The sequence below is a fragment of the Chiloscyllium plagiosum genome, chromosome 24, assembly GCF_004010195.1.
Source record: "Chiloscyllium plagiosum isolate BGI_BamShark_2017 chromosome 24, ASM401019v2, whole genome shotgun sequence".
Classification (NCBI taxonomy): Eukaryota; Metazoa; Chordata; class Chondrichthyes; order Orectolobiformes; family Hemiscylliidae; genus Chiloscyllium; species Chiloscyllium plagiosum.
The window spans coordinates 45,472,453-45,484,186 of NC_057733.1; the positions used below are offsets into that span (position 1 = coordinate 45,472,453).

The 11,734-nt window shown below is 40.8% G+C and overlaps 1 protein-coding gene across 1 annotated transcript in view; it reads left to right on the plus strand.

Moving 5' to 3' along the window:
• The first annotated feature begins 272 nt into the window (after nt 1-272).
• The window catches only part of chmp6b (charged multivesicular body protein 6b), a 39,879-nt gene continuing 28,417 nt past the window's right edge, over nt 273-11,734 (plus strand). The window contains exon 1 of the mRNA XM_043714964.1: nt 273-515. Coding sequence (XP_043570899.1) covers nt 453-515 — 63 coding nt within the window. The 5' untranslated portion in view covers nt 273-452. The remainder of the gene's footprint in view (nt 516-11,734) is intronic.

The window sequence follows — 11,734 nt, forward strand, 5'->3', positions numbered from 1 at the left end:
TGGGGTTGAAGTGTTCCGAGGCGGAAGATGGCAGTGATTCAAGAAGGCAGCTCACCACCACCTTCTCAAGGGCAAATAGGGATGGACTATCAATGCTGGCTAGCCAGAGACGCCCAAGTTTCACAAATGAATTTTTTTTAAAAACTTCCAAATAAACCTGTTGGACTGTAATCTGGTGTTGTGTGATCTTTTAGAATGGGCTGCAGGTCTCCACCTGGCGCAGGAGACTGTGATTTCGAATCGACGAAAGCGCGGTTCATTTGGTCCGCGGCGGCTTGCCGTCCCGGGTGTGGTTACCGTGGTGACGGCGCGGCCTAGGCTCTGGGCGCCGGTCTTCTCCTGCAACTTGACGGGCCGGAGTAGCGGCAGGTGGGGAGTGAATCTCTGCGGCTCCTTCCCTCCCTTGTGCCGGGGGCGGGTATGTGGCTGGGCTCGGGCCCGAAGCAGCGCAAATGGGGAACCTCTTCGGCCGGAAGAAGCGGTCCCGAGTGACCGAGCAGGACCGCGCCGTCCTGGTGAGTGAGAGCGACAGCCGGCTCTGGGCGGGGGGAAGACAGCCCCCATCCTCCAGCCCTTAAACTCCTACCCACCCAACCCCCACAACCCCTTATACCATCCGCCCCCCAACCCCACGCCCCAAACCCCCAACCCCCACACACCCCCACACCCACTTTTCCAGCAATGTTTGTTGTTGTATTGCCAAAGTATCCCCAAATATGACCAGTTGAGTCAAACTTTTGAATCATCAGTAATAATTCTATTTGGATTTGGTATCAATTATTGATTCTCTGTCAGTTTGATGGTGCTTACCTTGCATAGCTGTCTTGGAGCAAGTTTAACCCAAAACAGAGCAACATGTGAAAAAAAAAGTACTGTTTCAAATATTAATAGAATCATAGAGATGTACAGCATGGAAACAGACCCTTCGGTCCAACCCATACATGCCGACCCGATATCCCAGCCCAATCTAGTCCCACCTGCCAGCAACTGGCCCATATCCCTCCAAACCCTTCCGATTCATATACCCATCCAAATGCCTCTTAAATGTTGCAATTGTACCATCCTCCATTACTTCCTCTGGCAGCTCATTCCGTACACGTACCACCCTCTGCATGAAAAAGTTGCTGCTTAAGTCTCTTTTATATCTTTCCCCTCTCACCCTAAATCTATGCCCTCTAGGTCTGGACTCCCACACCCCAGGGAAAAGACTTTGCCTATTTATCCTATCCATGCCCCTCATGATTTTATGAACCTCTATAAGGTCACCCCTCAGCCTCCAACGCTGCAGGGAAAACAGCCCCAGCCTGTTCAGCCTCTCCCTGTAACTCAAATCCTCCAACTCTGGCAACATCCTTGTAAATCTTTTCTGAACACTTTCAAGTTTCACAATATCTTTCTGATTGGAAGGAGACCAAAATTACATGCAATATTCCAACAGTGGCCTAACCAATGTCCTGTACAGCCGCAACATGACCTCCCAACTCCTGTACTCAATGCTCTGATCAATAAAGGAAAACATACCAAACGCCGCCTTCACTATCCTGTCTATCTGCGACTCCACTTTCAAGGAGCTATGAACCTGCACTCCAAGGTCTCTTTGTTCAGCAACACTCTCTCGGACCTTACTATTAAATGTATAAGTCCTGCTAAGATTTGCTTCTCCAAGATGCAGCACCTCGCATTTATCTAAATTAAACTCCATCTGCCACTTCTCAGCCCACTGGTCCATCTGATCAAGATCCTGTTGTAATCTGAGGTAACCTTCTTCGCTGTCCACTACACCTCCAATTTTCGTATCATCTGCAAATTTACTAACTATACCTCTTATGCTCACACCCAAATCATTTATATAAATGAGGAAAAGTAGAGGACCCAGCACCAATCCTTGTGGTAGTCCACTGGTCACAGGCCTTCAGGCTGAAAAACGAACCTCACCACCAACTTCTGTCTTCTACCTTTGAGCCAGTTCTGTATCCAAATGGCTAGTTCTCCCTGTATTCTGTAAGATCTAACCTTGCTAATCATCTCCCATGGGAAACCTTGTTGAATGCCCTACTGAAGTCCATATAGATCATGTTCATTGTTCTGCCCTCATCAATCCTCTTTGTTACTTCTTCAAAAAACTCAGTCAAGTTTGTGAGACATGATTTCCCACGCACAATGCCATGTTGACTATCCCTAATCAGTCCTTGCCTTTCCAAATACATGTACATCCTGTCCCTCAGGATTCCCTCCAATAACTTGCTCACCACCGACGTCAGGCTCACCGGTCTGTAGTTCCCTGGCTTTAATCTTTAATCTTTTGTATCCTGATTGTTCCCCAGTTTAGCCATCTGTCTATAATTGTAGCTAGTCATATGAAACACCACTGTGCCTGCTGTTGCCAGATTTAACCACTACTAGTCAGTTATTCTATAACCTGATGGTTGCATTCTTGTGCAACCACATGGTATAGCATTTAAACTGTTTACACTGTAATTATATTACTAACAACGCATGTTCTAAAGGTTTGTGCTTTAGAAACAGTGTCCCCAATTCATCAATCACGTAACAGCAAGTTCACATTGATGAAACATGCATTATAACAGAATGACCTGGGTCATCCTGGGGAGTAAGGGGATCTTCTGGCTTTGTTTCTTTACTTCTGGCCATCTCACTAAACCATTCTTCCACGAGCCTTCCATTCTTGCCTCCTACAACCACAGTCAGACCAGTAATGACCTTATTGGGGGTGGGACAGGCTAGAGGTACCAGAAAATCTACTCTTGCTTTTATTTCTTATGTTCTTAGATAGGAAAAACATATTTCCACAATGTGATTAAAATTTGAAATGTAAACCTTGTTAGAGAGTTGAATGCAATTTGAGAAGTAGTCCTCAAAGGGACCACAGGAGAAAAAGTGCAAAGAAATCAAGAAAGAGTACTAAAAATAGCTGGATTGCTCTTTGAAAGATGATCTGCAGATTTGGTGAAGCAAATGACCTTCTCCTTCATTGTACTGTATTCTGTTATTCAAGCCTCTAGTAGTTCTGGCTTTCAACAGAGTGCTGTATTAGATTTTTCTTTATCAGCTGAGTTGATGAAACCTCTGTCCATTTGTTGCATACTTACTGACCTGGTAACATAATACCCCATCAGACCATGAATTATATCTATTTACAATCTCTGAAGTGTTTGGTGTGTTCCACCATATTTGTCTATTCAAAAGGCTCACAGTGCATTTGTGGCAAAAAGTTGATTATTTCACTGTCAGGTGTTTGAACTTGGATATTCCTAGAAACAAAGTGTGATGGTTTAATACTCAATGTCTATCTGTCTGTCTCTCTCATATACACGCATGTCTCAATACACCACCACCTCCAACCAGGTACTTGTGTTTGACTTAATTCTAAAAGTACAAGTTTCTACTGACGGCACAATAGATTGTCCAAGGCGTATGCTTTGAATGACATTGTGTTCAATTACAAACATGAGTTGTCTATTCAATATTGATGAATGCCTGCTTGGATCTCGTGTAATTGAGTTATAGTCACCTCGTGCCTTATGTGTCATGACACTTTGACAGGACAAAGAAGCAAGCTCCACACAGCAGGATTTATTTATTTGTGTTTGAAACCTTTTTTTGATGAAGGTAACTTGGTCATTTGTTGTAGCTTACTCTGATAGGCAGTTCAGTGGCATTGGATCTCCAATTACAAATTATGCTGAGTCTGAATTTTAGTTCTGCAGCCTGAAGCTAGCTTGCAGATTAGCTGAGCCAGCTTTCACATGGTAGTTTGTTCTGCTAGGAAAGAAGTGAATTTATGTTAGAAATCTTGGAGAGACAGTAAGTTGTGCGCATTTTAAATGCTAAGACTGGTGAAATATAACTATTCACTATTAACATATAACCTAATTTTAATATAAGTAATCCACATTAGTTCAGGTCACGGATCTGTCTGGTAAAAATTCATTTCCAATCTTTTTTCAAACTGACAATCTCATCTTGGTTCATGATTCAATTGTCGGTTTAAGAGTTATGTTGCAGTTTCAGTGTTTCATTATTATTTCTCCAAGAGTGTAACAGAAACTGGCATATGTTGGACTGTAATGTACCATGATATTGAATCTAAGTGAACATTCAATGTAAACCCCCAAAATTAGTCTTTTTATTATAGGTTCAGGTTCAGTGGTGAATATGATGGTTGGTGCACGGCTTCTAATATTCCAAAATTCTTTAGATACAGGGACAGTTCTGTTAGATTGTAAAATAGTAAATGTAACTCCTTTCTTTAAAAGGTGAGGGAGACAAAGCAGGTAATTCTAGACCATTTAGCTTAACATCTATCAGAGAATAAGTGTCAGCCATTAATAAAAACACTATAGCTTGGCATACAGATATGTTCAGGTAATCAGGCAGAGTCAACGTGGTTATGTCAAAAGGAAGCCACATTTAACCAATTTATTGGAGTTATTTGAAGAAGTAACATGCAGTGGATCTAGAGAAACTGATGAGTATTCTAGATACCTTAATTAACCTGTTTTAGATATGTTTTAATACTTCTTTGAAACAGGTAGAGCTTGAAGCCAGACATTCTTGGTCAGAGGTAGTGACATTGCCACTGCACCGCAAGAGCTTATCCAATGGATGTTCTGCACTTAGATTTTCAAAAAGCATTTGATAAGATATTACATCAAAGGATATTGCAGAAAATAAAAGCTGATGGTCTAGGGGTAACCATTGCCAATGATATAAGATTGGCTAGCTAACAGGAAACAGTAGGCATAAATGTTGTCATTTAGTTGACAACATGTAATGAACGCTGCTCACAGGAATCAATACTGGACCTCAACTCCATACAATTTATATACATGACTTTGAAGAGGCTAAAGTTATAGTTCCAAGCTTTGTTGATCACACAAAGATAGATAAGGCCTTTGTGCTGGGGAAGTCTTGCCTCACAAATTTGATTGATTTTTTTTGAGGAAGTGGCAAAGGTGAATGAGGGTATGGCAGTAGTTGTTGTCTACATGGACTTTACCAAAGCATTTGACAAGGTCCCTCATGGTATGCTGTCCAGAAGATAAACTCACATGGGATCCATGGTGAGTTGCTAAGCTGGATACAAAATTGGCTTAGTTATAGATGATAAAGGATATTTGTGGAGGGGTGTTTTTCTGACTGGACGTCTGTGACGAATGTTGTTGCAAAAGGATTAGTGCTGGGACCTCTGTATATATTTATGATTTGGGTGAAAATGTAGGTGGTTTGATTAGTAAATGTGCAGATGACATGAAAATTGGTGGAGTTGTGAATAGTGAGGAACATTGTCAAAGGATATAGCCAGGATATGGATTAGTTGGAAAGTTGGATGAAGAAATAGCAGATAGAGTTTAGTCCAGAAGAGTGTGAGGTAATGCATTTTGGAAGGTGAAATGCAGGAGGAAAGAATACAATAAATGGAAGGAACCATGAGAGCTTTGATTTACAGAGGGATCTTGGGATATGAGTGCATACCTCCCTGAAAGTGGCAGCACAAGTGGATAAGTTGGTAACAAAGGCATATGGCTTGCTTGTCTTCATCGGTAGGTGCATTGAGTATGTAAGTTGGCAAGTCATGTTGCAGCTGTATAAAACTTTAGTGAGGCCACATTTGGAGTATTGTATGCAGTTCTGGTCACCACAGTATTGGAAGCATGGGGAGTCTTTGGAGAGGGCATAAAAGAGGTTTGAAAGGATGTTGTTGGCTGGATTGGAGTGTATTACCTATGTGGAGAGGTTGGACAAATTTCAGTTGTTTTTGCTAGTGCACTGGAGGCTGAGGGGCAACCTGATAGAAGTATATAAAATTGAGAGAAATGGACAGTCAGTCTTTTTGCTAGGGTGGAAATGTCATATACTCAGGGTATAGGTTTAAGGTGAGGGGCGATTGTTTAAAGGAGTTATGGGAGGCAGGTTTTTTTGTACACAGAGGTTGGTAGCTGCCTGGAATGTGCTGCCAGGGGTGGTGGTAGGAACAGATACGCTGGTAATGTTTAAGAGACATTTAGACAGACACACATAGGCAGGGGGATTAGAGTTATACAGATCATGTGCAGATAGATGGGAGTAATTTAGAATGGCATCATAGTCGGCACAGACATGGTGGGCTGAAGGGCCTGTTCCTGTGCTATATGTTGTATGTTCCAATCACAGTGGAGCTAAAACTGGGCATGATACCATTGAGTGCTAGTAGGGGGGACATTTGACTTCTCATCTATGTCAGCTTCTGGATATTTGTTGAGAAGGGAGGGAACGTTGGACAGCTCCCATTCTCAGTCATGCAGTTCTACATTCCCATTATTTTACTTAAAGGCAGAAAGCCAATAGGGGGTCTATACCATGAAAGGTGATGTATGGTCTACACTCTCAGAGACAGCAGTAAGTAAATTAATAAAACTGTGAGCAACTTTGGATAAATTATAAGGAAGGTCCAGAAACAATTTAGTAGTTGTAATTTTATTTTACAGTACAAATAGCAATAGTAAATGACACTTTCCCCATTTATTTTACTAATATTTCGGCATCTTTGGTCTCCACTAAATGTTTCTGTTGCTAATGGTGGAAACATTTTTGTATCTAAATGAGTGAAGTATTGATGAGAGTTAATTTGATTGAATAGATTGACTATTACTTTGTTGCCATTATCTGAGCCATGCAAATCTGACCTTGCAAATCTTATTTTGAAAGTAAGAGATTATGTAACCCTGGGGACTGTACCTGGTATTGTGTATTTACACTGCCAATATTGGTCTTACAACTGTAGCCATCAGCTTTAAGTTCCAGATATGTTGAACCCTGCTTCCATTACTTGTGTCATCTTCATGCCCATCAAATCTATTCCATTATTCAGTTACATCATGGCTTGGGTATATCTTAATTCCCCCAACCCACATTGCTTCTGTAACTATTAATATTTTTATCCAACAGAAACCTATCAATCTCAGCTCTGGCATTTTTAATTGACCCTTGGACCCAACAGGATATTCTAATAAATTATATTGTGCTGATCAAATGAGCTTTTTACACTTAATAGCACTCTGACATTTTAGAGAAAGCTTTATTCTTGGTATTCCAGAGAGTAAAAATGCATCATAATTGATGGTCCGCTGACTTAGGCAGACCTGAGCACCCTGATTATGTATTTCTGATTCATGTAATTCCATGGTGTGGACTGGTTGGGCCAAAGGGCCTGTTTCCACACTGTAGGGAATCTAATCTAATCAAATCTAAAAGGTGGGAGAAGGAAATCTATCTGGTAGTTTAAGGCTCTGATATGACGATGCTGGAAAATAGTTGGGTCCATAGAACTGCCCAAAAATAAAATTACCTGTGATTGTTTAGGAAGGATTTGTGCATACCTGGATGTGCACTTGCACAGTATCTTCTCCCAAACATTTGAAATCTAAATGAAGCCTTTAGGTTAGTTGAAGAAGTGCATTCTAAGCCAGGTTTGGTATCACACTGTATTTACATTCCAGTAGTACGAAACCAAGTAATTGATGCTTCCAGGAGTTTCTCGCCACCTTATTTTTGCAGTCAGGTCTTCGCTGAGTTTTGCAGAAATTAATTTCTTTGATGCACCAAATGTTCCTGTTTCAATTTAAGGTAGTTTGCCAGACTAAAACAAATATTCAGTATTGTGGATAAACTTGATCTCTTTTCCACTTGCTGCTTGTGTCTTATTTAGTTTTGTGGCACTTTAAAAAGAGCAACATTGTACTCCTATCACTTTTTTAGACTCAGGAGGCTCACAAGCAACTGAGTATCTTTTAATTTGTTGTTGCTGTGGGATCATGTTCAAATAACAACCTAAATTGGTGAGTGGCAAAAATAGCCTCTTTATTCAGCAATTGCAGCACATGTTCAAGGCAGTAATAGAATCCTGAAATACAGTTGTTACAAGAGTCCCTTTATACATGGTTCTTACATACATTAAAATCTCATTATTGTAGTGTCACATTTTTGATCTATAGTGCAAAGTTTTGAAGGGCTCCTGTCCAGGGAGACAGGAGATGGGTTAAAACACGCTTATGCTGGCTGCTACTTCGGATGGGATATCTGTCTGGTCTGCTTGCATAATTAGATGTTAGCCCTTTTGCCTTTTAAATTAGTAAATGTTAGTAAAACTATTAGGCCTACATGCTCTAAATAAGTTAGAAATCGGAATAAAAGAATAAAGGATATTAATTGATTACTGCAATTGTGTGGAGAGATTTATTTACTATTTGCTTGTATAAGTTTCATTCATTCGTGCAATTTCATGCAAGTGCTGTTTTGTCAGACAGATTCTTAAAGGGATAATGGCCCAGTTAAAAGATATTTAACAGGTACTTAGTTTATTCAGGTGCAGGAGATGGTTGATAAGAACTGATTAATATTATAATATTTCGTGAAGACTTGGTGGGTATGGTGTTGTTCTGCTTGCTGATAAGGTGTGGAAGTGTAGTATTGGGTTTGAAAGAGTTGTTTTTAACTTTGGATACTACAGAACTATGGTTTTATGAATGAATTGGGACCCGGTATTAATGAATATAGCGAACTGGTGAGTGAGTTAATAAAGATAGCCTATAACACAATATCTCAACACAATGTCTCCTCAGTTTCCATTGTAATAAAGGATATTTGGCAACCAATTTTAACATAGCGAGCTCTCACAAGAGTGAGATTTGTTGTGACATTTGTTTTTGACATTTGTTGTTAACATTTGTTGTTACATGCACTTAAAGCATTACTTTGTATTGTTAAGTACAATTTATTTAGTTTAGTTTCTGTTAGATATGATTTTCTAAACGCATTAAGGTTAATTTTTGACAGTACTCGTTTTTGGTTTGCTATGTATTGTCCAGAAAAGCAATTTAAACTGTGTAAAAGCTGCGCCACCACTAGAGGCTCCTGTTGCTTCATTTCACAAATTTACAAAGCAATAAAAGGACCCACTATGGTATCCTGTAATTCTGTCATATGATATTTAGATGAATTTTTTTTTCTTGGTCAATCCCTATCTTTCAATGAATTGAAGTATTAAAAGTGCACGAGGCAAAGCCTAATTGTGTGAGAAAACTGAATTGACAATTCTGATATTCAGGATGTCACCTCTGTTATATAATCAGTATTAATTTTATTTTTACTTCTGAACATTTTTGTCAATAAAATATTGGAAATGTTCCAAACAAATTGGCAAGTAAATTGGTATTCCTTCCATGAGTGAAGGAAACTGTATGCTTGGGAGTTACACAGGTACGCCGATCCGTATTCGTGTATATAATTTGTGTGACTAGAGTCATGTTCTTTTGCGTCAGAGTGGCTCAGCAATGGCACCTTCTTCCAGGTCAAGCGTTTCAGAGTTCAAGAGTCATCCCAGAGACATCAACACATAATCATGGCTGGCACTTGTCATATGGAGGAAGTGCTTTGTAATAAAGTAAATTGTTTTGCGCATCCATGTATTAGAATTAATTTCCCACTACTTAATTCATATATGTTCTTTTATCAGCCTTTGCATTCTCCTCATGACTTGCTTTCACATCTAACTTTGTGTCATGAGCAAACTTAGGCACATTACCCTCCATTCCTTCACCTAAGTAATTTTTATAGATTTGTAAGTACTGAGAAGTAATTTGTATAGATTTGTAAGTACTGAGGTCCCAGCGCTAAACCATAGTGCTTCATTGTTTTCTGATGTTAATCAATCCTCAACCATGGTCTTACATGACTCTTGACCTGATCAACCCTTATCCTTGTCATCTCGTATGGATTTTAAAAATTATGGAGTGTCAAAATCCAACAATTCATAATGATTAAATATGCTAGCTCTTGAAAATGTATTGAAAGAGACACCATTTCTGAGCTATCCTCATAATAGACCCTCAGTCCAAGATCATATCACTACTGCAATTGACCAATCTGCTTGTCAGTGGTTCTGGAATACTGGGATATTGGAAGTCCTGGGAGTGGGTGTAGTTGTGGGGAGAGAGGAACAGTAAATTACATTTTTCATTAACTAAGATGGCTTCCATCACTTTGTTTTTAATTCATTCATGGATGAGGGCATCACTGTCAGCATTTATTGCCCATCGCATGGATAATAATGACAGCATGGGCACAAAATGTACTCCCACTGAGGGAGTCCATGTCTACCACCAAGAATAGCTTAGCAACAATCGAACTGGTCACGTCCTAAGGACGTAGCTATTTTAGACTAGGTCTGCAGCAGGTTGTGAGGGAATCAACGAGAGAAAAACATACTTGATCTCAATCTTACCAGTCTCCCGGTTGCAGATGTATTTGTCCATGACAGTATCGGTAAGAGTGACCACTACACAGTCATCGTGGAGATGAAATTGTACCTTCACATTGAGAATACCCTCCATCGTGTTGCGTGGCACTATCACTGTGCTAAATGGGACAGACTTCGAACAGATCTAGCAACTGAAGACTGGACATCCATGAGGCAGTGTACACCATAAACAAGAGCAGCATTGTACTCCAGCACAATCTGCAACTTCCTGCCCCATCAAATCCCCACTCAACCATTACCATCAAGCCAGGGGATCAACCTTGGTTCAGTGAACAGTACAGGAGGGCATGCCAGGAGCAGCACCAGGCATAAGATGTCAACCTGGTGAAGCAACCAAACAGGACTACTTGCATGCCAAACAGCATAAGCAGCAAATTACAAACAGAGCTAGGAATACTACAGCAAGTAACTCAGCTCCTGATTCCCCAAAGTCTGTCCATTATCTCCAAGGCACAAGTCAGGAGTGTGATAGAATACTCCTCACTTGCCTGGATGGGTGCAGCTCCAACAATGATCTAATTTTAGCAATATGTTATTTGTGAACGAAATCTCCCCTTGGATGGATGATTGTAGTTTTAACAACACTGCAGAAGCTTGACAGCATCCAGGACAAGGCAGCTCATTGATTGGCACTCCATCCACGAGCATCCATTTTCCCCCTTCCACCGATGGGCAGTAGCAGCAGCATCATGTAGTACCTCTAAGGTGCAATGCAGAAATTCACCAAAAATCCTTGGACAGTACCTTCCAAATCCATGACTACTTCCATCAAGAAGGACAAGGGCAGCAGATAAGTTGGAACACCACCACTTCCAAGATCCCCCTCCAAGCCATTCACCATCCTGGCTGGAAATATATTGCCATTCCTTCACTGACACTAGATAAAAAACCTGGAATCCTCTCCCTAATGGCATTGTGGGTCAAGTCACAGCAGGTGGACTGCAATGGTTCAAAAAGGAAGCTCACCAGCACCACCACAAAGAAAACTAGGGATGGGCAATAAAATGCTGGCCAGTCAGCAACACCATTTTCCACAAATGAATTTTAAAAATCCCAGAGAGCTGTAAAGACTGAGCCACAGTGCTGTTGGTCTGGAGTCATATGTAGGTCAGAGCAGGTAAAGATGAGTTTTCCTCCCTAAAGGAGACCAGTGAACCAGATGGGTTTTTGTTACAATTGACAATGGCTCCAAGTTCATTGTTAGACTCTCCTTTGCAGATTTTTACTGAACTCAGTCCACCGTAGTAGGTGGTGGATATTTCGAACTTGGGTCCCCAAAGCATTACCTGATTGTCTGGATTAACAATTCGACAGAAGCTGTCACCTTCCCTCCCGAGAAACAAACATGCGCACACACATGCCACAAACACCCCATCTCCACCCCACACGCGCGCCACAAACACCAAACCCCACCAC